Here is a 27,816-nt window from a genome sequence, read left to right as displayed (position 1 = left end):
CAGTAGGGGAGGGGTGAACCTGGGTAAGATGTTCTTTCAGAGAGTTGGTGCAGACTCAATGGGCCAAATGGCTTCCTTTAACACTTTCAGGATTGTGTGATGCTTCGGTATACAGAAGATGTAATGAAAAAGGTTGCCATATTTGAAGCTCCCTGCTAATTTAAGAGTAATGGAAACATCATTGTCCATCTCATTGTGCCAACCTGTACTGCTAACAGTACCAGGATGGTATCATGTCACAGCAGTTCATCAAAGGACACTAAAAGACACTCATTCAATAATGTATGTATATTCCCTTGAAGAGGTTATCGTTGCCTCACCCTGATGAAATAGAGTTGCCATTGTGACTGTTCACCCAGTTAATGTCCTTCCCGTACCAGGGGAGAAGAGATTAGAATTTTTCAGACAAGAAGGGTCAAGAATTCACTATAATACACAATTGTGATATATTTTCCTAAAGAGTTCAAATAATATATTGTCCAACACTGAAATCAACAGTCTATGGTTACTGATTTCTGAAAGAAAGACTTGCACTTATATAGCTCTTTTCTCAAAAAACATGCCAAAACAGTACCTGTTGGTGCTGTCCCCAGTGTTGAGACATTGGTTCGGGGTACCCAGCTGTACCAGCTGCATGCCTGACACAAGACTTTCAAAGAAGTTCTTTACTGTTGTAATATAGGAAACGCAACAACTAATTGGTGTTTAGCAGACTCCCATAAACAGCATGTGATAATGACCAGGTAACATTGGGCAAGAAACCAGGTATAATTTACCTGCTCTTTGTTGGATTGGTACCATGGGAATTTTTACATCCCATCAAGCAGGCAAGTGGAGCTTTATTTTAACATGTCATCTAGAAAACACCAACTCAAATAACATGATGCTCCGTCAATACTTCACTGGCATGTATAGCATTGATTTTTGCCTTCGTGTGGGCTTTGAACCTGGAACCTTGTGATTCACAGCTGCCAAATGAGCCAGGGTCAACACATTGAGGTTGTTAAGTTATGAGGAGATATTACACATGTACTTAATGGAATTTAGACAGTTAAAGGATGATTTGATTGAAGTTTCCAAGTCACTAATAGAAACAAATAAGGTGGATATAAAGAAACAATTTCTGCTGTTTTGGGAATTAAATGAGGAAGCAGGACTGCACAGAAAGGATGAGAGAAGTTTGGAACTCTTTGGGACTATAGTTGCTGCTCGGTCAGTTGTTAGTCTTTAAATCTGAGATTGATACAAGTTTGTGCATCAAAGGTAGCAAATGATCTGGGGTTCGGATGCAGATGAGCTGTGATCTCACTGAAAGGCGGAACAGGTTCGAGGAGCTAAATGGCCTACTCTTGTTCTTTTGTTCAATTGTCCTATGTTCCTGCATTTTTTTTTACTTAGTAATAAGCATACTAATTTACGAAGATTGCTGCATACCAGTTGGTCTGACCACAAAGGCCAAGGGGAATCAGCAGTGAGCATTTCGACCATGTGAGGGTCAGAGAGTCCTTGCCCAAGGTGCTCCGCCACAGGTCATGGAGATATCTGCTGCCAGTGCCAATTCTTGAAGCTGATTCTGCATTGGTCACTCCAGATCGTGAAGGGATGGACTTGGAGATGGAAGCTGAAGAAGTGGGCCTCTGGGTGAAAGCAGAACCTGAGGAGGAACCTGCTTCAGTAATCCTGCAACGATCCCTTTGAAAAAGAAGGTTTCCCCCTTCCGATTTACAATGCCTGATTCAACCCCGCCTTCAGTGGACCTCCACCAGAGTGCCAAAATAACAGAAAGGACCTCCTCACAGTGCGGCTGCTGGGAGAGACATGGACCTGAGGGGACTGAGTGTTATGACAACCACGAATGGCAAACGGGAATCGTCAGTAGATCTACCCATGGGCTTTGTGGAGTACAAGCTGTCTTATTGAGTGAGTGGAAGTTCACCCAGTGGGGTTTAAGACTTAATTTTATCTGGACCAGAGTTGAAGGTTTTGAGATGAAGACTACTTGAATGGATCAACCTTTTCCTTTGATGCACATTAAAGGCTGTTGATGACAGGAAACTGGCATTTGGCTGAATTACTACAATTCCCGACTGAAAGAGGTTTATACTTTGGTCATTCAGTCAAGAATTGTCATTATCCCTGTGGTCCATTCCCTGAAAGAAACCTGTGACCTGCTAGCCCAGTCAGGAACTTCCCTGCTGGAATTTGACTGCCTCGCCTGCCCTGGAATCGAGGTGGGCGAGGCTCGCAGAACAGAATTCTCCATTGGCCTCAGGCGGGATTTTACAAGCCTGGCCCAAGCGAGGTCCTGCAATAGCAGCGGGGTTTCCTGTCAGTTGGAGTTTTGGGCCTGTGAAGTTTTAAGACCTTTTCCTTTGCTCTGTAATGTGTATCGTTGTTGTGTTAATAAATCTTTGTTAATTCACTGACCAGAGTTTGAGCCTTGCCTTGCTACACGACCGTACCTTTATGTCATGAAGACTGACACACCTGCTCCTGCAGTGCTCAGAATCAGTCTTGTGCAGAGACCTGATAATGTTTTAGAGTCGAGGAGAAGGATGTTCGAGGAAATCATGCAGGACTGACAGTTTGCTAAATTCTAATTTGCAATTTGTTTTTATTCAATATTAAATGTTACTGTCGATATACATTGTATTAATTTTTGAATTCCGTCTTACTTGGTGCTGAGGTTATTTTGTACCACTTTCCAGGGACTGAGTGAAGTATAATGACCTCAGAAGCACTTATGCCTGGCTGGGCTGCCAAGGAACTTCATCTCAGGACAGAGTCCAAACACTATCAAGTGCAAGACCACATTGAGAATTTCCCATTCCTCGCATATTTCTGCCATATACTCAGGATTCATATTGCTTATACCAAACATAGCATATGTCCTGTTCTTATCTTGTATACACCATACCTTGTTAATGTGACGCTCAGCATTCCTCTTGTACACTTATCTTGTGTAAACGTGGTACACATGTTCAATAACTACCTACTGTAAACCTTCCCTCGCAATTAGTTGGTTCGCCTGCATCAATCTGTGCAGACCACATAAACATGCAATGGTTTACCATGTAAAGAGGTTGAGGCAGGAGGGATCATTTCATTAATAGAGGAGAATAGGTAAGTATTTGAAGCAAAGACAAATATGGAGAACTGACGAGAAGAACAAGGATAGTGAGATTAGCTTTGGATAACACTGCTTTTCGAACTGTAAATTTCTGTGGTTTTCTTTGAGATCTCGATGTTCCTTCAATTCTGGCTCCTTGCCAATCTCTGATTTTAATCACTCTGCCATTGGCTGACAGGCTTTCAGCTGTCTCGGCCCTCAGCTTGGGAGTTCTCTCCCAAACTTCACCTCCCTTAAAAATGCTCCTTCAAACCTATCCCTTTGATCCACTTTTGGTCACCTGTTTAGATCACCTTCTGTGGCTTGGTGTCAAATGTTATTATTGATATCTCTCCTGTTTACATCTTGGGACACTTCCCTACATCAAAGACGCTATATAAATGCAAGTTGTTGTTCCACATCCACATATCATGTTTACCTCACATATGAAGCACGTACTTTTTCATATATGTGTTTTACCCATCTTCCATCTGTTGTGCGGTCCTTTGCTTCCTAATAGGTACAGCAGATTTTGTCAGAATTTCACCTTGAAAAAAGGGAGCTACTGGAAGTGATGCGGAGAATTCAGCAGGAAATGGAGAAGGGCCTGCAGTTGGAGACTCACAAAACAGCCAGCGTCAAGATGCTGCCCACTTACGTACGTTCAACACCAGACGGCTCAGGTAGAAAACAAATCTGCTGAGTAACATTGTCCCAACACATTCTAATGACAAAATGATTATAATCAGACAAATTCCGACTGTAAATACAGTAGTAAGTTTCCCATTGACTCTGCTTCTGAATTGGAACTATCAAACCCTACCTGATGACAATTTTCACCAGTATATGACATTTGCCCAATGGTTTGCCCATTCAATCACCCCATAAGATGAGAGGAACGTGTCGAACTGAAAGACAGTATTCTAATCTGAGTGCCAAATTTCAAAATATTGCATACACGACACTCTCTCTTCTGCCTATTCCCCATCTCTGCCAAATATTTGCTTCCTTCAACATGCACGTGACAGTTATTACAATTACGGTGATATGATTAAAGGAGGAACAGGACTGGCAGCTTAACATTCCAGGACATTGTTGTTTTAGACGGGACAGAAGGGGAAACAAAAGGGGTCGGGGAGTCGCACTGCTGGTTAGGGAGCAGATCATTAATCAGACAGCTGTGCCGAGGGACGACACATTGGCGGGTTCTTGTAGTGAGGCATTATGATGTTGGGAGTGCACAAAAGACATAACAACCCACAGGAGACAGGAGCAGTTGTGTAAACAGATAGTGAGAAGGTGTGAATAAAGCAGGGGAGTTGTGGTAGGTGACTTCAATTTCCCCCATATTGACTGGGGCTCCCTTACAGCCAGGAGCTCAAATGGAGAGCAATTTGTTAGGTGTCTAGGAGGGCTTTTTGCTACAGTATGTTGACATTCTAACCAGGGAGGGGGCAACTGGGGATTTGGTACTGAGGAATGAGGTAGGCCTGGTGTTCGATGTTTCAGCATTTTGGGCTTTTCAATCATAATTCCCTAAGATTTCGGGCAGTCACAGATAAGGACAAGGATGGCTTTTGGGTGAAGGTACTTGATTGGGAGAGGACCAATCACATCCACATTAGACAGGAACTGGGGATTGTGCATTGGAAGCAGTTATTTGAGGGCAAATCCACACCCTGTCATGTGGGGATGTTTTTAAAGGCCAGTTGATTAAAGTGCAGGACAGGCACGTACTGTAGGATTCTATGATTCGATGTCCCAGCAAAAATGAAGGATAAGAATGGCAGGATTCAGGAATCATGGATGACAAGGGAAATTGTAAACTTAGTGAAAAGGGAAAAGGAAGCATACAATAGTCTTGGCGTCTAAAAACTGGCGAAGTCCTTGAGGAGTGTTGTGAAAGTAGAAAGGAACTTCAGTGTGGAATTTGGAGCGTTAAAAGGGGCCATGGAATGTCTTTAGCAAACGGGGCCAAGGAGAATCCAAGGCTTCTTATCATATTTTTAGGAGCAAGAGGGCAGCAAGAGAAAGAGTAGGCCCACTCAATGACAATGGAGGGAAACTATGTGTGGAGTCACTCAAAGTGGGTGAGATCCTTCATGAGTTCTTGGTATCTGTATTCACCAAGGAGAAGGACATGATGGATGTTGAGGTCAGGGGTAGGTGTGTGAATGCTCAAGAGAATGTCAATATATCAAAGGAGGAAGTGTTGAGTGTCCTAAATTGCATTTAGGTAATAATCTGGGGTTGAATGGGATCTATCCAAGGATACTGCGGAAAGAAAGGCAAGAAATAGCTGGTGCCTTAACAGATATGTTCATATCCCCTTTGACCACAGATGAGGTTCCAGAGGACTTGAAAATAGCCAATGTTATCCCGTTGTTTAAGAACGGAAGCAGGGATAACCCAGGAAATTATAGGCTGGTAAGCCTGATGTTAGTCGTGGGGAAGCTTTTGGAGAAGATATTGAAGGACCGGATACGCGCACATTAGGAAGAAATTGGACTGGTTAATGACAGGCAGCATGGTTTTGTATGGGGAAGGTCATGTCTCATCAACTTGATTGAGTTTTTTGAAGAGATGAAAAAGATAATTATGAGGGAAGGGCTGTGGATGTAAGTTTGTATGAACTTTAGTAAGGTGTTTGACCAGAAACGGCCGACTGGTACAAAAACTAAAATCATATGGAATTCAGAATGGGCTGGCTAGATGGATACAGAACTGGCTTGGTTATAGACTGATTTGGAGATGCCGGCATTGGACTGGGGTAAACACAGTAAGAAGTCTCACAACACCAGGTTAAAGTCCAGCAGGTTTATTTGAACATAAGAACATAAGAAATAGGAGCAGGAGTAGGCCATCTGGCCCTTCGAGCCTGCCCCGCCATTCAATAAGATCATGGCTGATCTGTCGTGGCTCATTTGGTAGCAAACGCCTCTCGCTTTCGGAGTGCTGCCCCTTCATCAGGTGAGTGAGAGTTCTGTCCACAAACAGGGCATATAAAGACACAAACTCACTTTACAATATGGTTGGAATGCGAGTCTTTACAGCTAATCAAGTCTGAAAGGTACAGACAATATCAGTGGAAATAGCATTAAGCAGAGGTTAAAGAGATGTGTATTGTCTCCAGCCAGGACAGTTAGTGAGATTTTGCAAGCCCAGGCAAGTTGTGGGGGTTACAGATCGTGTGACATGAACCCAAGATCCCGGCTGATGCCATCCTCACGTGTGCAGAACTTGGCTATCTGTTTCTGCTCAGCGACTCTGCGCTATCGTGTGTCATGAAGGCCCCCTTGGAGAACACTTACCCGAAGATTAGAGGCTGAATGCCTGTGACAGCTGAAATGTTCCCCAACAGGAAGAGAACACTCCTACCTGGTGATTGTCGACAATCACAACAGCACAGAATCACTGAGCAGAGACTGACAGCCAAGTTCTGCACACATGAAGACGGCCTCAACCGGGATCTTGGGTTCACGTCACACTATCTGTAACCCCTCATGACTTGCCTGGACTTGCAAATTCTCACCAACTGTCCTGTCTGGAGACAATACACATCTCTTTAAAGTGCTTAACCCTCTCTCCACTCACATTGTCTGTACCTTTCAGACTTGATTGCCTGTAAAAACTCGCATTCCAACCATTATTTTGTAAATTGAGTTTGTGTCTTTATATGACCTGTTTGTGAACAGAACTCCCACTCACCTGCAGCACTCTGAAAGCTGTTGGCTTGTGCTCGCAAATAAACCTGTTGGACTTTAACATGACGTTGTGAGACTTCATACCTTGGTTATAGAAGACAGAGAGTAGTGATCGAAGAGTGCTTTTAAGAATGGAGGTCTGTAGTTAATGGTGTTCCACAAGGATCAGTGCTGGAACCTCTGTTTTCGTAGTACATATAAATGATCTGGAGGAAAATGTAGGCGGTCTGATGAATAAGTTTGCAAATGACACAAAGATTGGTGAAGTTGCTGATAGTGCCAGGGATTATCAGAGGATACAACAGGATAAAAATAGATTGGAGACTTGGGCACAAAAATGGCAGATGCAGTTTAATCCAGACAAATGCGAGGTGATGCATTTTGGAGGATCAAATTTAGGAGTGAATTATACTGTAAATGGCAGAACCCCGAGGATCATTAACATACAAAGGGATCTGGGCGTGCAGGTCCACAGTTCCCTAGAAGTGACAACACAAGTGGCCATGGTGATTAAGAAAGCATATGGCATGCTTGCCTTCATCAGCCAAGGCATTGAGTACACGAGTTGGGAAATCATGTTGCAACCATATAAAGCATTGGTCGTATTTGGAGTAGTGCGTGCAGTTTTGGTCACCATACCACCAGAAGGGCTATCTTTGGTGGAAGCTTTGGAGAGAGTGCAAAGAACGTTCACCAGGATGTTGCCTGGTCTCGAGGTTCGCAATGAGAACAGGTTGAATAAACTCAGATTTCTTTTACTGAAAAGGTGGAGGTTGAGGGGAGACTTGACAAGAGGTCTATAAAATTATGAAAGGCATAAACAAGATGGATCGTCAGAGGCTTTTTCCAAGGGTGGCTGTGTCAATTACAAGAGGGCACCGGTTCAGGGTGAGAGGTGCAATGTTTAAGGGAGATATGCGGAGGACGTTTTTAATGCAGGGAGTGGTGGGTGCCTGGATCACAGTATCAGAAGAGGTGGTGGAAGTAGGCACATTAGCAACAGTTAAGAGGTATCTGGGTGGGTACATGAATAGGGAGGGAATAGAGGGGCACGGACCGAGTAAGGGCAGAGGGGTTTTTTTTGAGTTTAGTAAGGGCATCATGATCAGCACAGGCTTGGTGGGCTGAAGGGTCTGTTCCTGTGCTGTACTTTTCTTTGTTCTAAAACAAAATAGAGCTTGCATTTATACAGCACCTTTCATGTTCTCAGAATGTCCTGAAATGATTCACAGCCAATGAAGTAATTAAAAGTGAAATCACTGTTTTTATGCAGGGAAACAGGTAAGTTCATCTGTGCATAGCAAGTTCCCACAAGTAGCAGGAAAATAAATGACCAAGTAACCTGTTTCATTGATGTTAAATCTGATTTAATAATATTGATTGCAAGACAAATATTGACACCAGAAAGAATTCTCCTGCACTTCTGCGAATCAAGCCATGGAACCTTTCACATCGAGTAGATAGGTTTCAACATCTTGCCCAAAAGACACACACCCAGCAGTGCACCACTTCTTCCATACTGCACTGAAGTGTCAGCCTACATTTTGTGCTGAAGTCATTGATGTGAGGCTTCAGCCCATGACCTTGTGATTCAAAGGCAAGAATGCCACCAAGGCTAAGGCTGACGTGTCTCATTGCTTTCCTCTACAGTTTTGCACCTATCCACACCATCTAAGAAGTATTTATGGTTTTTGAGAGTTTGCTGACGGTGAGTGCTTCCAGCACATTAGCTCATTAATGTACCTTTTCACATTTGTGTACATAAGCAATTTCTTTGTTTAACACTGTTAACAAAATGATCCCTCTTATTTCATAGAACTTTTTCAGCTTTCCCTTTGGTAACTCTTTCTCCTCAGAAAACTCATAAAGCAAAACTTTGAGAAGTAAGAATTGTGTTGAAAGGGCTTCACCCTGAAACATTAGCTCTGTTTCTGCCTTCACTGACCTGCTGAGTATTTTCAGAATTCTCTGTTCTTCTTCGAAATGTGTTCTTCTTTCTTTGCGTCGGGTCGGTATTCCTTTTGAAACTGAGCTTTGTGTTCATCTCTGTACATTGGGTGACTCATTGTTCCGTTGTCTTCTGCACCCAGAGGTGGGAGACTTCTTGGCACTGGACCTGGGTGGCACAAATTTCCGTGTGATGCTGGTGAAAGTTGGTGAAGATGAGAAGAGGGGTTGGAAAATTGCAACCAGTAACCAGAGGTACTCCATCCCATTCGCTGTCATGACTGGTACAGCAGAAATGGTAAGACTTTAGAATCTTGCCCAATGTTTAATCTGATGTAAATGAAATGATCTGTTTGTGTGATCTTGATTTTTTTTTCTGCATATCGATTCTGCAGCAATACCATAACCCATTTTTCTGAAATATACTGTACAAGATGAGTTTCTTATCATCTCTTAATCATGTAATCTGTGATTGCAATAACTTTCTAATTTTATTTGTTTTGTTTTTATCTAGCTCTTTGATTACATTGCTCTGTGTATCTCCAACTTCCTTGATGGGCACAATATGAAGGATAAGAAGTTGCCATTGGGATTCACATTCTCATTCCCTGTCCGCCATGAGGATATTGACAAGGTGAGAGAGCCACCAAGGACCGTCAGTAACAGTTGCTCAGTACGACACATCAAACCACAGGATAAATGCACTCACATCACAACAGTCATAATAAACACTAATGGCTTCCTTTCTTACCAGAGTACTGTTTTTTTCCTAAAATCATCAGATTATACAGTGCAGAAGTGGCCCTACAGCCCATCAAGCCCACACTAACACGTTAGAAACACCTGAACTCCCACCTAATCCCATTGCCAGTATTTGGCCCCAAGCCTGAATGTTATGATGTGCCAAGTGCTCACCCAGATATTCTTTAAAGAATGTGAGGCAGCCTGCCTCTTTCACCCTCCCAGGCAGCGCCTTGCAGACTATCACCGCCCTCTGGGTAAAACAGTTTCTCTTCACATCTCCCCCTAAACCTCTGGCCCTCACCTTGAATCTCTGTCCCCTCATGACTGACCCTTCAACTAAGGGGACCAGCTGCTCCTCATCCACTCTGTCCATGTCTCTCATAATCTTGCACACCTCGATCAGGTCACCCCTCAGTCTTCTCTGCTCCAGAGAAAACAAGGAAGAAGTCTCACAACACCAAGTTAAAGTCCAACAGGTTTATTTGGTAGCAAACGCCACGAGCTCTCGGGGCTTTGCCCCTTTGTCAGGTGAGTGGGGAGTTCTGATCACTAACAGAGCATATAAAGGCACACACGGATTACAGAATACTGATTAGAATGCGAGTCTTTACATCTAATCAAGTCTGAAAGGTGCAGACAATCTGAGTGGAGAGAGCATTAAGCATAGGTTGATCAGTATTTTGTAAACTGAGTTTGTGCCTTTATATGTCCTGTTAGTGATCAGAACTCCCCACTCACCTGACAAAGGGGCAAAGCCCTGAAAGCTAGTGGCGTTTACTTCCAAATAAACCAGTTGGACTTTAACCTGGTGTTGTGAGACTTCTAACTGTGTTTACCCCGGTCCAACGCCGGCATCTCCACATCAGAGAAAACAACCCAAGCTTACCCAACCTCTCTCCATAACTCAAATGTTCCATCCCAGGCAGCATCCTGGTGAATCTCTTCTGCACTCCCTCCAGTGCAATCACATCCTTCCTACAATGTGGCGACCAGAACTGCAGACAATACTCCAGCTGTGGCCTCACCAAAGTTCTACACAACTCCAACATCACTTCCCTGCTTTTGTAATCTATGCTTTGATTGGTAAACGCAGGTGTCCCATATGCCTTTTTCACCACCCTACTAGCATGCCCTGCTGCTTTCAGAGATCTGTGGACAAATACGTCAAGGTCCCTTTGTTCCACAGAACTTCCGAGTGTCCTACCACTGATTGAGTGCTTCCTTGTCAAATTACTCCTTCCAAAGCGAATCACCTCATACTTTTGAGGGTTAAATTCCATCTGCCAATGATCTGCCCGTTTGACATTCTGTCTATATCTTCTTATCGCTCAAGACACTCCATCTCACCACCTATCCAGTCTTTGTATCATCGGCAAACTTACTAATCCTGTCCCCAACATAATTATCGATGTTATTTATATAAATGACAAGTAACCAGGAGCCCAACACAGATCTATGTGGTCACTGGCTTCCAGTAATCATCTCTTGGACTGCCTTCAAACGTGTCTTAGACAGAGGGGATATAGATCTCTTTTGGCTCAGAAGGTTCTTGGTTTTTTTACACTCGCAGTTCAGTTTTGAGCTCAGAGCTTGAACGTAGTTATGATTCACCACGTAGCTTGAACGTAGTTATGATTCTTATGAGAGGAGGCTGCCACATCCACCCAAACATACTGCTTGTCACGGATTGCTTCTGACACAAGAACACATTATATCTACTCACACTGAACTTTCTTCACAGGGGATCCTTTTGAACTGGACTAAAGGGTTTAAAGCGTCTGGAGCTGAAGGGAACAATGTGGTAGGACTGCTTCGTGATGCCATTAAAAGGAGAGGGGTGAGTCTTGAATTCAAAACATCTCACTACAGGACGCTGTCGCCATCCAACATTTATAATTAAATGAAATTTCGTGTGAAATATTTCTCATTATTAATTGTATCAAAAATCACCAGCATTTCTGGCCCCAAATGGAATACTGTTAGTGCTGAGACATCTGAGTTGTGACACTAATTCCTCTCTTCCCACGGAAATGAGTTTGGAAGATCAGAACAAATAGGAGCAGGTGTCGGTCATTCAGCCCACAGACGCAGGAACATCGGAGTCAGGAGCAGGAAGAGGCTATTTGGCCCTTCAAGCCTTCATTCAATATGACCTTGGCTATTCTGATTATGGCCTTATTTCCACTTTCCTGCCCCCAATCGATTCCTCCATCAAACAGAAATCTGCCTGACCCAAACTTGAATATGTTTCATGACCCAGCTTCCATTGCTCTCTGTGAAAGAGAACTCTGAAGACAGATAATTCTCTCAAGAAGAAATCTCTCCTCATCTCAGTCCCAGCTATTTCCTTGCTTCACATTTTTAATTCCCCAGTCTCCTGCTGTAACTTTAGCTATTCTTTTCATTTTAACATAGATGGAGAAGCTTGCACGGTATTCTGTTTCTTGGTAGTTTTCTCTCATACGCATTAAGTAAGCTGAGACAGGAACCATGAATTGTATTTTCCAAATGCTTCTTTAATGTTGCAGGATTTTGAAATGGATGTGGTTGCCATGGTGAATGACACTGTTGCAACAATGATCTCCTGTTATTATGAAGACCACAGCTGTGAGGTTGGCATGATTGTGGGTAAGGAGAACTTGAAGTTCCTAGTTACAATGATGAAAAGAAATTGGAAATATAGCATCATACAGGGTCAGTTATTGGTTCAATTAAGGAATAGACAGTGTTCCCCATCTTGCAAACTCTAAGTGCAGTGGAACAGTTGACCGCAGGTTCATTTCAAGTCTCAGACATGGCGAATTTCCATGCTATGTGGGACTACCTTGAGAAGTGCAAAGCAGAGTCAAGGAAGAATGATCGGACAAGTTAATCTTACTATGCAACCTGGCTTCCGAATAGGAACTATGGGCACAGCCCATTCAGGAAACTGTACAAGTTGACATCTAACCTTCCAATCTTCGTAGCTCCATTTATGATGGAGTGCATAAGCCACTGGCTGGACCCGTGAAAGTTCTGGCATTGCCTCGGCGTTCAAATAGATTTTGGCTTTAGTCCTTTTTTTCATCCCAGTGTCTTCGAGAAAACTTCAGAGTATTTGCATGGTAGTTTTTGAAAACTTAATATCTCCAACCAGTCGAATTTAATCTGTTCCAACCAGTCTTGCCCCATGAGACAATGTCTGTAACTCTCACTCACTAGGACAGGTAATTATGTGGTTTGGTTTCTTTAGGATACTGTTCCTGTAACTGACGCTACTTTCTTCACCATCTCTCCTGTAGACAAAAACAATCTGGCTTCTGAATTACTCAACTGCAAGGGTTGCAGACCTTTTTAGAGGTATGGGAATGCTTGTTCCCCTTTGACTGTGGGCACGGCTCCTGTGTCAACCTCCATTTGATCATCAAGGCTATTCCTATAGCTGGCACCTTGTGTTGCACCTGGTTTAAAGTATACAATTCAGATCCCTCATTGGGCTCCTTAGCCAGTTTCTTTAACCATTGTTTTTTTTGTGAATTCTGTCCTGCTTGTTTCATTCTGCACCATGCTTGTAAGTGACCTTCCCCTTCCAATGGAAACATAGGTAACTTTATCAACAAGTTTCTTGAGAGTGCACTCACGCACACCAAAAACAAGCTTCCACCCCTAATGCTGTACGACCCCACTTGGGCTCTGCTCCACCCTCACACAGGCTGTTCCTTACAAAAGGCGTTTCCCACCAGAAATAGTTCACCTTATTGGCTTACAGTTCACTTACTCTGCTCAGTGCATTTAAATGCCTACAACTTCTTTCAAAGAGATTTAGTCTGAGGCAGCAGGTTTTAGTGTAATGTGAGGCTGTTGATCCCGCAGATCAAAAGGTCTCTGAACATTTCCCCTGAAGATGGGCTCCCGAATTTCTTATCTCAACATGATAATCGAAGGTCAGGAGCAAAAATGATTCTTGACCATTTCCACTATCTGGTCAATAAACTCTGGGCAAAATTCTCCCTTACTCAGGTTAAGTATTCCAGTGGGAAATGTGGTGCTGGCAGTGTCTCTTAGCTGGGATTCACCCACTTGAAAGATGCAAATGAACCCATTTTGCAAAACCTGGCAGCCAACCCCACTGTTCAGAGATCGGGATAGCATTTTTAAACAGTGCCCTGATCTGCTCCACCCCTGGTCGGTGACAGGCCCCCTCACCCCCTCCCCCTCCCCTGACGAGGAGAGAACCACAACCCCTCAGCAAAGAATAGCATGATACCCTCTTCCTTCCCCCCCCGCCCACCACCACCACCACCACTACTACTACTACTACCACCACTCACATTATGGTCATTACCTCCTCCCCCAATACCGCTCACACCTGAGGGAGACACAGCCTGGCAAAGGGTTGACCTCACCATACTCCCCCAGGATGGGGGTTTCGTGGCTGGACTGTCCCTTTCAGTCCTGGAAGACCTAAAGCTGATCCCTCCCATGGTGATTTCAGGCAGCCCTGTCATCAACATCTTCATTCTTACCTGTCAACTCCGAAGTGGCCTAGTCACTTTCATCTCCATGACCCTGGTCATCTGACAGGCTTTTAAATCAGAGTAGAGGTCCATTCAGCAATAGGGATTTCCCTCACTCTCTGTCAGAAGCTACAGGTGTGACTAGACCCTTTTGAAGTCCTCGCAGACAGAGAGAGAGGGGATGTCAATTGCAGTGGGGGTTCGGGAGGAAGGTTTGTTCTCCACAGTTGAGCACTCAGCCCCCATGTATTCATATAGCTTTTATTAAAGCCTCTGAGCCTTCCTAGTAAATGGAAACCTTTGGAATCCTCGCTATCCCCTTGAATACTTTGGATCTCTGTCAATTTCAGATTGCAAGTGCTTTGAAGTAGGCTTTCATTGACAGTTTAATGGATTTCTACTCAACCTCCAGTCATCTATAATGATTTAGCTTTCCCTTCATGCTTGAATGCATCTCAAGTACTTCCATCCTAACCGCAATGTTTAAATAGCCTCTAAGCCTGATTGACAACTGTGGTTTCTTCAAAGGGATAAAGTGGTTTCACTTCTTTTGCAGACAAAGGGTGACACCCTAGCACAGTGGTTAGCACTGCTGCCTTATGGCGCTAATGTTCTGGTTTGATTCCAGACTTGGGTGACTGTGTGGAGATTTTCTCCCTGTGTCTGCAAGGGTTTGCTCTGGTTTTTGCCCACATTCCAAAAATGTCTAAGTTAAGGAATTTGGCGGAGTAAATATGTGGGGTTATGGGATCAGGGCCTGGGTGGGATGTTCTGTTGGAGTGTTGGTGCAGACTCAATGAGCCAAATGGTCTCCTTCTGCAGTGTAAGGATTCTTTGATTCAGATAAAATCTGTGAGAGTACATTGGGACCAAGTGCACCATGCCAGGGGTGGTCTTGAAGGAGAGAGGAGGCAGTCCAGTCATGAGACCCTCTCCCTGCCAGAGATGGTGATGTCAACTGCTTGCCCCCAAGTCTGAGCGTGCCTAACCCCCAAGAGCTTTGAGGGACCCTCCCTCTGCAGTCTGGCAAGAGAGGGGCAAATGACCACTGGACGTACCTCCTTGACCCCCTTCGGGGCTAAAAGAGCCAGGCGAGGTGTCAATGCTGGGGCAGTGCACAGCTGGAACTGCCAAGGCACATAGCCTGAAGGGAGGCCTGAATTGGGATCTGAGGCAGGAAGGAGGGTAATGGGGCAGCCTTAGGAGAGCGGGTTGGAAGTTGAGCTCTGTCTGGCACACTCATTTCTGGGTGGTGTGGCAACGGGGGGAAATTATTTGAGTGGTGGGAGGAAGATATCTCTCTTTGCGGAGGGATTAATGGTGCTCCTTTGGATCCTCAGGGTCTAGCATACCAGGCCCATGATGGGCGTTACCAGCACCAAAACCTCCCCAGTTTATTTCCCACTGAGGGGGAGGGCCAGTGAATATGCTGACAAACTTGCTAATTGTATTACAATTAGTGTGTTTGCATATTAACCAGGTTGCTGCCTGCTATGGACAGGAACCGGATTGCGGCCAGCATGGTGGATCGGGCGAATCCCAGTTGCCTTGACATCTGTCAGAAATCCCAGTTCTTAGCCCATGCCCCATTCAGCGGGGCATTGGAATTCCTGCAGGCTGTCTGGTGAGAATCCAGCTCTTTTGTCTGGAATGTCAGATGAGGAGAGGCTCCTGTCCAGGCTGTAAATTTGTGGGCCAATGACTGAGTAGTTAAATTTTTGTTTTTTGTGTGCCATGATCTCATTTGCTACAAAGAAGGAACGCAGCCTTTCAATATTTTGCCCTGGCTCCCAACTTCTGGCTCAATATTCCCAATGAAAGGCATTTTTAAGGCATTTCTTAGCTTGACGATCATTTCCTCCCCCTCTAACTGAACACTGTGATTTCCCAACAATTGGCATAGATTTTCCTCATTTCCAGCGTAGTAAAGTCAAATGTGGCTTGTGGCTTCATAAAGGAACAATTTATTATTATAACAGATATACAAGATAAGGGTCTGACAGAACATAAACAAGGTCTGTTCTCTTTTTCTCCCTTGATCCAATGAGTTCCTCCCCATTTGGGGACATGCACCTTTGCTCCATATTGAACTTGGCTCCTCATGCAGCTTTTTCATAGGGTCTGCCCCAGTCTTCATAGGGCCTGGCCCACAAAGGATCACCCTTTCAAAGGGGCCAATGTTACCACAATTGCATTCAACAATGTTTACAAAACGATCAACGTGGCTTCAGGTAAAAACTAGAACAAGTGAGACAGGGGCACAAATAAGCTGTAGCAGAATAATGAAGAATTGTCATTCAGGTGGAATACCAAACAGGAAAGCTGGCTATACAAGATGATTTGGTCCTTGGCTGGACTTGGACCATCTTCATTTGTCCAAAAAAATGTTCTCAAGTAGAATACTTAGCCTTTAACACTCACTCTTAATCTTTATGTCTCTAGGTACTGGCTGCAATGCCTGTTACATGGAAGAAATGAAAAATGTGGAGTTGGTGGAAGGTGAAGAAGGAAGAATGTGCGTTAACACAGAGTGGGGGGGGTTTGGAGACACGGGTGAGCTTGAGGAGTTCCGTCTAGAATACGATTGTGTTGTTGATGAGACATCCAACAATCCAGGGTATCAGCTGTAAGTAAAACTGCATTACATCTGAAGTTAATATTGTTGTTACTGAATGTTGTATTAGCATCACAAAGTGCTTGTATTAGTGAAGGAGATTTGGGTGAAATTGAGTACATCAACATCTTTAAAAAATGAGAATGATGGGCGGTGCTCGGATTAAAATTTCCTTGACCCTTTGAGAGTTCCTTGATGATAGTCCATGCCTTGTGGTAATGAGAAGGTGATGGTGATCCTTCTTGAACTGCTGCAGTTCTATGGGAAAGGTCTATGTACAATGGTATAACCCATGACAGGATTTTGATCATGAAGGAACAGCAAAGTACATGCCCAAGACAGAATAATACATAATGTGCAGGGTGACTTGTTAGTAATGATCTTCCCACAGCTTTGTCCATACACAGGTTCAATAAACAATGTTTCCAAAAGTAGTTTGAATTATTTTTACTTTATTGTAAACTAACTCGTTCACAGAGCCCAGCTTGCATTCTTGATTGTAATATTTTGACAAAGTCATAGCAGAGCTGCCCTAATATTTATACCAAGCATTTACTTCCAAACAACACCCACCCTTTTTCTCTGCATCACTGCTTTTGGTTGTTTTTCTGGTGTTTCCAGTATGCACTGTTCCATAATTCAACAATAAATCTTAACTGTATGAGCGTAATGATGTGCCATTACGCAGCTCCGACTCATCAACCTAAATTGCCTATAGCAACTGCAATTACCAACTCAGCTGATGGCTGTTTCAGCCGCATGAGATGAGCAGAATCTGAATTAAAGTGTTTACCATTTTGATCAGTATTGTTGCAGTTATGGAGTCAAAGTTCATCTCTTGTTTGAGGTGCTTCAGAGGCTTCCAGTCACTGCTTTGAAATCAGAACAGCTGGGAGAAACTAGTCGCAGCCTCAGCAGATTAAAGTTGGTCAAAGTCTAATTGCTGCATTTTACTATATTCTGTATGCTGGATGCAGCAGGCAAAGATTGAGTTTGTGCTGATGCAAAGCATTACTAAACCTATTAGTTAATGCAGTGATGCTCAGAAAGGTCAGGCCTAAAGTGCTCCCCGACATAAAAAGATTTCTGCGTTCAGTTAAATGGCATCATTCTGTGTTTAGGGCTCCAGATTGAGGAAAGTATAGCAAATGTGACATTGAGATTTGCAGATTTGAGGGCCCAGATTTAATGTGTAGATTTAAAACTGATCTCACTCAGCCAGACAGTTCATAAGATTTTATATCAGACAAGGAGACCATTCACATCAACAATATTCAGTTTTCCCAAAGTCCTTTTAAATCTTTATTTTTCAAATATTTATGCACTCTCTTTTTTAAAAACTGTTCTGAATTCTGGTTTCTCACTGTTTCTGGTCAAACTGTCTGTGTTCCAATAGTTCTCTGTGGGGAGTTTGCCCATCTCGCCAACTGCAGGGATCGTAATATTTTGACAGAGTCTGAGCAGAACTAGCCTCATATTTATACCGAGCAGTTAGTTCCAAACAACATCCATCCTTAATCTCTGCATCACTGCTTTTGGTTGTTTTTCTGGTGTTTCTATTGTGCACTGTTCCATAATTCAACAATAAATCTTAACTGTGTGGGTGTAATGATGTACCATTGCGCAGCTCCGACTCATCAACTGAAATTGGCCTCCAATAAGTGTAATTACCAACTCCATGGGGGTAGACCATGCAAAGGGCCATTGACCTCGGTGGGATTTTACAGTTTTGGAGCGAGTGTGGCCAGAAAATCCCACCCTCTGTTTTCTAAACAAAATACAAATTCTGAACCTTTACATTTTTGGGAATGACTCAAATTTCGGTCCCCTCAGTCATAAATCACTGATTGGTAGAAATAATTTTTCCTTATTTACCTTATCGAAACCTCTTGTAATTTTAATTTATTTTAAATCTTATTTGCTCAGCTGAAAATGGGCCCAGTTTTTCTAGTTTCTGCTCAAAGCTAAAGCCTTTTGACTGAAGCGCGTCTGGAGTTGACATTAACCCCACTGGGTTAGGGAGCAGGAAGAAGGATGCTGGTTCCTAGAAATAGCACAAACAAGACAAACAACAACTACTGGTAAGATGGGGTTAGCTTGATAAGGATAAAACAATTGAGGCGTCACAAAATGACACTTCGGACCTGCAACCTTGATTGATAGAGTGGAAAACAAAATAGACTTGTCAGAACGCAGCATGGATGAATATGAAGGCAATTTAATTTTGGGCAATTATTGAAGCATATCTGTTTTGCTAAATAAAATTCCGTAAGGTACAATCGGAGCTTGGGATGGACAAGAAATTCAATGCATTTGATTGATGTCCTCTTTCTTAACCAGATATGAAAAGATTATTGGTGGGAAGTACATGGGTGAACTAACACGACTTGTGCTGCTGAAACTGGTAGATCAAAACCTGCTCTTCAATGGAGAGGCATCCCAGCTGCTGAAAACACAAGGCAGCTTTGAAACAAGATTCCTCTCACAAATAGAAAGGTACAAAGAAACTGAGTTGCTTGTGATCAGTTGGAGAGGTTTGAGTTTCCACTTTGCTCCTGTGTCGATAGTATACTTCAGTTTAAATACAGCATGTTCTGGAAAGGCACAGCCAACTAGCATGTAGTCTATCTTCCCTTTTCATGTGTTGATTACCTGCTGTGTATTTCCAGCATTCATAGACTCCTGGAATACAGTGTGCAGTTTGAGGCTTAATATTAAAGAAGAATATACTTTGATTGGAGGTGATACAGTGAAGATTCACGAAATTGATCCCTGGGAGGAGGGTGTTGCCCTATAACGAGAAGCTGAGTAAATTGGGCCGATGTTCTTTGGAGTTCAGATGATGGAGAGGTAATCTTGTGGAAACAAACAAGATTCTGAACGGACTTGATTTGATTTGATTTATTATTGTCTCGTATTGGGATACAGTGAACAGTATTGTTTCTTGTGCGCTAAACAGACAAAACACACTGATCTTCGAGTACATTGGGGATAAGGAAAGGAGTGTGTGTAGAATATAGTGTTACAGTCATAGCTAGGATGGAGAGAAAGAGCAACTTAATTTCAAAAGCCTGGTGGCAGCTGGGAAGACGCTGTTTTGAGTTGGTTGGGACGTGATCTCAAATTTTATATCTTTTTCCCAATGGAAGAAGGTGAAACAGAGCATGTCTGGGGTGCATGGGTGCTTGATTATGCTGGCCGCTTTTCCGAGGCAGCGGAAATATAGGTGGAGTCAATGGATGGGGAGCTAGTTTGTGTAATGGACTGGGCTGCGATCACAACCTTTGGTCATTTCTTCTGGTCTTGGTCAGAGCAGGAACCAAGCTGTGATCATCCAGAAAGGATGCTTTCTGTGGTGCAGCTGTGAAAATTAGTGGGAGTCATAGCGGACATGCCAAATTTCTTAAGCTTCCTGAGAAAGAAGTGGCATTGGTGGGCTTTCTTAACAGTAGCATCTGCGTGGAGGGACCAGGACAGATTGGTTGCGATTCAGACACCTCGAAACCTGAAGCTCTGGACTTTCTATTTGTCACCATTATTGACGGAAAATATTCTCCACTATGCTTCCTGAAGTCACTGACTACCCTTTATTTTACTAACTTTAAGGGAGAGATTATTGTTGTCACATCATTTCTATCTTTTTATTATACTCCGTCTCAACATTGTTTGAGATCTGACCCACTAGGCTGTTCTAACTTGAAATGGATGCTAAGAGATTGCTTCTGCTGGCTAACAATCTAAAGCATTGGGTCACAGTCTCAGGATAATGACTGAGATGAAAGAAATTATTTCCCTGAAAGAGTTGTGAATTTTGGAAATCTTCTGCACCAAAGAGTTGTGAATGCTTCATCTTTGAATACATTTGAGGTTAGGATAGACAGAGTTTTGGTCTGTCAGGGAATCTCACGAGTGGGCAATGAAGTGGGGCTGAAGCCCCTGATTAGCCATGATCTCATTGAATGGTAGAGGAGGTACAAAGGTCATACGGTATACTCCTCCTGTTTCTTTGTCCGTGTGTTCTGCTCTAGTGGAACTGTATTTGAAACTGTTTAACTATCTTAAAGCCCACCACCTTCTTCCATGAGAAAGAAATGTGTGAGACTTGTTCTTTTCTCATTGGACAGCTTGTCAGAGTTGACTGGGCTTTTTTCAGCAGCAGAAACAGACAATCATGGCATAGCATGTATTTAAGCTTATTGCAGGAGACAAAACAGATTAGCATTTGTCCAAATAGATTAAGACTTAAACAGTAAATATTAACATACCTTCTTTTTCCTTTGCAAGATGTTGCATTATTTCCAACATTATCTGTTCCAGGCTTCCAGTAGTTGAAGTTTTTCTTTTTCATTTTCTTTGCAATTCTTCTGTTCAGTTACCCTTTATAGATAAATTTAAATAAAATTAGAGGCTCGTGTCATTGGACTTGATTTTATGATTTTATGCATTTAATACACTGGTGATACAAAAGGATCCATTTAACCAATTCTTTGGTGATGACTGTTTCCTAATGTGTTACTCACACAAGAACTCACAATCCAACCAGAAGATTTTGATCCGTCTTTTTAAAGTGTCTTTTGCATTTCTCACGAGCAGATGAAGACCTGAAGTGAGTTTCAGATAGTTATCAATTCTAAACTGTAATTTAAACCTGAAAAATCACTGAAGCTCTTTCTCATATATTGACGCAAAAACTATTGTACATTTAAAAATGATACTGATACAATATACATGTCCCTCTCTTCCTATGTCTAGAATATACAGATATAATATACCTGCTTGATCTGCCATGAACCATTTTTGTTTGAATTTCCCCCATCTTTTAGTGAGATTACTTTATAAAATATATTTTTTGCTTGAACGTGCGCAAATCAAAGTACATTTAGTATGAATTGATCAGTGCAAGACCTACCATGCAAGGGACAAAGAAGCCAAGATAAAAACTGCATTTTGTTTCTTTTCTCAGTCAGAAATTGTGTTTTGTTGTCTGAAATGCAATTTATAGGAAAATACAATTTTCATTTTCAGTGGCTTGAAATTGGAAGCCATAAATTTAAAGCCTGTCACCCAAAGAGAGATGCTGGAAAGAATACTGTTACGTAAAATGTTATAAGAACACAAAATGCCCAACCAGAACCACTTATGGAAGCAGAATTCCCAAGAGCCTTTAATAGGGAATTGGGTAAAGGATCAAAAAACAACCAGAGAGAGTATACTGGGGAACAGTGGAAATTAATGGGCAATGTTATGAGCTTAATGGGCGCAAGAACCTCCCAGTGTTTGTAAAATTCCCTGGTTCCACATTAATATATACCCAGAGTTGATGGCTTTTCAAGAGACAAGTCAAGGTTCTGCATCAAAAGGCATCCTGGAGGTATGGGCTTCAGGAGAAGACCTGGTTCTTCTGAGTCCTGGCCAGAGTTAGGGCTTACTGTGGTATTATTCTGACATTCCACTGTTCTCCATATTCCAGGGCCAGTTACCAACTGTAAAGCAAGTTAAAACAGTTTCATATTGACTTATCCCTATTATTTTGTTCAAGTGACACAGGGGACAAGAAGCAGATCTGTAACGTTCTGACAAAACTAGGTGTGTTGCCATCTGAAGCAGATTGTGATATTACCCATTTGGTGTGTGAGACTGTGTCGACACGGGCAGCACATCTATGTGCTGCTGGATTGGCAGGTGTGATAAATCGAATGTGGGAGAACAAGCGCAAAGAAACAATGAAGATTTCAGTTGGAATTGATGGATCAGTTTACAAGTTACATCCTCAGTAAGTGTTCACCTCAGCGAATAGTGATCTTTTGGAGCTATTGTCAATGCTGCTCTTCAAGGTGCATTGACTGTGCTGGGAGCACATCCAGAACTGTGAATATGCAGATCAGGTCTGGGGGAAATGGAAATGTATGGCCCAGGTTTTCTAAATGTGTGATCTATAATTATTACCAAGTATTAGTTTCCCATGACAGAATCTACAGACAGCTTCAACATTAAAACTGTTGGAAAGATATTAAATGACATTGTGTATTACATAGTTCATTCTTTAGCTTTCTGGAGACAGCAACATGTTTGATAATTCATTCCATTTATCATTGACAAAGTGCTCTGAAACATCTAAATCGACTGTACGATATAGCACATTAAGTAATCACTCAATACCAGGTTAAAGCCCAACAGGTTTATTTGGTAGCATGAGCTTTCGGAGCACTGCTCCTTCATCAAGTGAGTGCCCTGTTGGACCTTAACTTGGTGTTATGAGACTGCTTACTTTGCCCACCCCAGTCCAAGGCTGGCAACTCCACGATATAACACACGTTAGCCCTATGTCCAAAATTGACAATGCGATGCACACATTCACTGCTAAATCTGCTGGGCTTGTTCACACCAACGGTCTCAAATACACCTTTCATTCCTCCTTTCTAAGTAAACATAACATCGGTCTCCATTTGGTTCATGTTTTTCTTCCTACCTCATCTTTTACAAGCACACATTTCTTTCATACAGTCTGCTGGAGATGAAAGGCCTCATTCCCTTTTCACATCAAACTGTTCAGCTATTTACTGCTCCCATAAACGATGATCCTGCTCTTGTAAATCCTCTGAGTTATGTACCCAAGGTATCTTCTGTGTTTCAAATGCTTTCCTTATCTTCAGTGTTGAGAAAGGCTTTTGAGAACATGGCAAGAGAAATACAGGCTTTTTCCTGAACATTAATCAAACAAGCCCTTTTCACTTTATAACAATGTCAGAACATGATGATATGTTACCCTGTTCACATCAGAAGTGAAGTTATATTTGGCTGACTTGTATTTATATTGCAGGCTTGTGTTGCAGAAGCAACACAATGAAGGAGATACTGCCCAAATTCCAAGCCCACACTGTGACCTTTAGTATTTTAACCAAAGTGTCCTGATTCAATCGAACTGTTACTCCCATCCCAATCCTTATTTCACTGCAAAAAGAACAGGTTGCTCAGTTAAAAGTCTTTAAATCAAGGGAAAGGAGATCTCTAGGTTAAAGAGTGATAGCTAGAGTATACTTTACAGTAATGAGTTGCCAGCTTCCAGTCCTTAGTGTTGAATGCAAACCATCTATATTGCACCAGCTTCACTCGCACTATTGAGAGTCAGGATAAAGCATAGATGAACTGGCATGGAGATGCATGGAGAGATTTGGGTTTTTGTAGAAATCGATATAAACTCAAAGCTGTGGCTCTGCAAAGACTTCATGTACTCTCCTCACATCCTACTGTCTTCACCTGTCAGTGTGTCCAAGTTGACCATCATTGCTGATCAGCAATGTCAAGCAGGTTCAATAGCAGATTGTAGATTTGCAACATGAGTAAATTTTGCACTGAATCACAAGGGGCACAGATCAAAGAACCAAGAATTGGGCATGGTGCAGTCCATTCAGGACACTCCCAATTTGCCTCTGCCTGCAGTTGAAGGTAATCATCAGAAAATTAAGACTTCAGGAGATGAGATGCATTGACCTCATTTCTCTGATCTCACGCTATTATTGAGTTAAGTTTTGTACTGGCAGTTAAACCTTATGAACTTTACACCCTGGCTTTTATTGTTCAATTCAGTGCAAGCAAAAATGTGGAATTTTCATCTGTAAGTTTTGCATATATTCTTGACATCTAAGCATTCCAAGGAGTCAAGATGCCCTCAAGATAGCTAATTGCAGACAAAGTCAGTTATAGGCCAATTAATGACAGGAAGAAAAGTTTGCAAATTGACCTAGTACCAATAATTTACAGCACATGACAATCTGCTGATTATGTTTGCTAACAGGAATTAATGTATGTTTGTTTCTAGTACCTACTTAGACCAGTTCCCCACAGGGAGTGCCTGAGCAGTATCCTTAAGGGGACAGATCAGGTTAGCAGCTGAACATCACAAGTCATTCCACCAGGCCACAGTCTACCAGTGAACAGTGCCTCAGAAGGTCAGCTAATTTGTGTATAATAATGAACCATGTAGCTACATTTACAATTATCCCTTAAGAAAACAGACTCTTTCCTCTATTTCTATATAATTCTAAAGCACACTTGACTGGATCCTGAATTTATTTGACACTGTAAAAGAGGTAAAAGCAAATCAGCAGCCAGTTTCTAACATCTAATTTGCGAGAAATGTGGAACAGGCTGTTACTTTGCTCTTACCTGTTTTCGCATAATGCGTGAACTCACCATCTAAATGTATTTCAGATGACCGACACCTTAATTAAAAAGCATTTATTTTTTAAAGACAGTGGGGTTTCTGTTCTTATGCTGCTGATCTCCACTCTTTATTTGTAGGTATCTGCCATTCACGTGCCAAAACCCCAGGATCACAGAGTGGAGCTTATCGGCATGAGTACACAAACGTGCGTTCCTGGATTTGACGGCAGATACATGCCTTCCTTAGCAATGAATGATACCGTATTAGAATTGCACAGATTTACATGGTAGTCAGGTGGGTGGAGCTAACCTCAGGTGCGGTTGGCTTCTGCGGCAGGGAAATGGAAAGAGTTCACATGACCTCAACTGTAAGATATATTGGTGTGTTCAAAGAAAGGACTGGACGACATACAACCAAACTTATCATGAGCTCAGGTACAATAGGCAGTGTCCAATTTACGAAAGCACTCAGTTCCCTGATTAGAAAGAGATTGTCTTCCTACCTTTTGAGACTGGATTTGAACTCACCAGCTTGCAAAATTCAGTTCTCCTCAGAGAGAATAGAGTTTCATCCTTTCTGTCTGGATTAGATTCCAATCCAGATGTTATTTGATTGCAAAGTAACTTTTGGTGTGTGTGTGTTTGAGCCAGCAGTTTCCCATCAAGAGTCAAATTTGCAGTTTCGTGCTGGGGGTTTTCTTTTCCCCGCAGTGTTAACCACATTTTCTTATCTCACTTTGATTCCATAGCTTCAAACACAGGTTTCATACAATGGTAAGAGAACTTGCACCTCCCTGTGACATCACCTTCCTCCAGTCCGATGAAGGCAGCGGCCGAGGTGCAGCGTTAATCTCCGCAGTGGCGAGCAAGATGGCCAGCTGATTGACCAGTAACCTTGCAAACCAGTGACTGAGCTAAAAATGAGCAACAAGCTGCAGAATCCCTTTGGCCGGTTCTGCAGTATTTTGTGATGGGCTGAACAGAATGACTTCCTTAAGGACTACTGGTGAAAATAATTCAGCCAGTCCACTTATGATTAAAGCATAGTACTTGATGTCCAGTGAAAGACTAGCTATAAATTGCAAGTGGAAAATGAAATGCCAGATTATTAATTACTTGGCACGTTTGAATCTCAAGATAAAAATCTCTCAAATTCTTCAGAGGTTGAGTAAAAATCAAGAAATATGATTGAAAGAATTATGTTGGTCAATGAACTCTCTGACCCTGATTTTCAGTCATGTCCTTTCTTACATCGTTGTGTGGACAGTGTTGTACTTAGTCCCACAGTAACCTCGTAACCATCAGGCCCCATGTCTTCAGCAAGAAAAACTGCTCCCAGATCCCGACAATGCGATCTTTTAAAGAGAATTTCCCCTGGATTCATACACAGGAACGGTGAGTAGGCAATGAACCTATTACAAAAATGAGTCCATCTAAGGAGCAAAGACTCAGTACGTCGAGTGAAATACTGCAGAAAAACAGCATTTTATATTAATTTATTCTCCTTAAGATTTTTCAGGCTCTGGCAGTTTTGATAAAATTTATTTGTTTATTTTAATGTGGATCATTCTGATCTTTATTACTGAGACATCTTTTGTGAAAACATCAATGTCTTGTTAATGTACAAATATAGAGTGTCTTCACGACCAAAGTTGAGTTTCACTCTTAATTGTAATACCTTCTCATGCAAAGCATTTGTAACTGCAAATCTCAGATAAGTGCAAATAGTAACATTCCTTGTTGTATTTTGTAATTCATGTAACAGTCCGTATGATGACAGCCAAATAGTGTAAATATTGTGAAATACATTATATCTTTTAGACATCCTATGATTGCTATCTAGGAGTACTTATGAATCAACTGCAGATAGATAATGAGTAAAACGACATATTTAATGCTACTGTGTTAAAATGAAGAATAAATATTCACTTGAAGTGTTTTTGTCTGATTTAATTTGTTCCTGTGATGGGCGTTTTGTATTTTATGGTTGATCTGGTTTGTCTCCAATTGCCATCCTGCACTGCGGAAATAATGGAGCAACCCCCAGGGAAAGCAGAATCTGTCATCTGGTTGAACACTGTAAAAGGTTTATCAGCAAGTTTCATTATCATAGAATCCTGACAGTACAGAAGGTGGCCACTCGGCCCATTAAACCTGCACTGACAACAATCACACCCAGGCCCTAACCCTGTAACTTCATGTATTTTACCTGCTGGTTGCCCTGACATTAAAGGGCAATTTTTGCGTGGCCAATCAACGGCACATTTTTGGACTATGGGAGGAAGCCGGAGCACCCAGAGGAAACCCACATAGGCACGGGGGACAACACGCAAACTCCACACAGGCAGTCACCCAAGGCCAGAATTGAACCAGGATCCCTGGTGCTGTGAAGCAGCAGTGCTAAACACTCTGCCACTGTGGCTCCCCTAGTATTTTAAAAGAAAGTTACTTTAAATTGATTATTTCTTACGCTATCAGCAACAAATTTATAATAAAGCTGGAAACAGTACTTCAAACTGTGTTTCTTTGCATCGTGCTGGGTCCATTGTAGAATAATTAATACAGGTCAGTATCAGTCAACAGCTTCAGATCTTGTATTATGTAACTACCAGGGTGATCATATGCATACTTGCTGGTGTTCAGCAATTTTCTATGACCCAAAACTGTGTTCTCGATACAGGAGCAGTGATTTAGATTATTGACTGTTCAATCTTCCGTTGCAGAGTTGGGCCCATTCTTAAATGAGTCATGCCCTAATTCCAACTGTTCTTACTCACCACTTATTTTGGCTATTGATGTACCTATCTGTAAAGAATTCCTTCATTGTCCTAACCTTGCCCTTCATAACACTGAATTTGTGCTGTCTTGAATATGAGATGCCCAAGTGATCAAAGAAAACATTTGCCGCAGCTCAAAATGCAGCAAGAAGTTAACACAGTATTGAGATGCTATACACAGTACAAAAAATGGTTTTGAAATTACAGCATAGAAATAAAAATACTCTGTGATAAACATTATTTCAGTCCTGACCTCGACCAA

At 42.3% G+C, this 27,816-nt stretch overlaps 1 protein-coding gene across 1 annotated transcript; it reads left to right on the top strand.

Annotated features, from left to right (window-relative positions):
• The first annotated feature begins 123 nt into the window (after positions 1 to 123).
• gck (glucokinase (hexokinase 4)) lies at positions 124 to 25,659 on the top strand. Its single transcript, XM_080217273.1, has 10 exons — positions 124 to 132; positions 3,630 to 3,792; positions 8,904 to 9,058; positions 9,275 to 9,394; positions 11,246 to 11,341; positions 12,033 to 12,132; positions 16,443 to 16,626; positions 18,955 to 19,110; positions 22,154 to 22,387; positions 25,527 to 25,659. Exons 1-10 carry the CDS (start codon positions 124 to 126, stop codon positions 25,657 to 25,659), a joined length of 1,350 nt encoding a protein of 449 aa, XP_080073399.1.
• Positions 25,660 to 27,816: the final 2,157 nt, after the last annotated feature.

Source organism: Carcharhinus amblyrhynchos, chromosome 34, assembly GCF_965287045.1.
Source record: "Carcharhinus amblyrhynchos chromosome 34, sCarAmb.v2.hapA, whole genome shotgun sequence".
Classification (NCBI taxonomy): Eukaryota; Metazoa; Chordata; class Chondrichthyes; order Carcharhiniformes; family Carcharhinidae; genus Carcharhinus; species Carcharhinus amblyrhynchos.
This window is presented reverse-complemented; position numbering and strand designations above follow the sequence as displayed.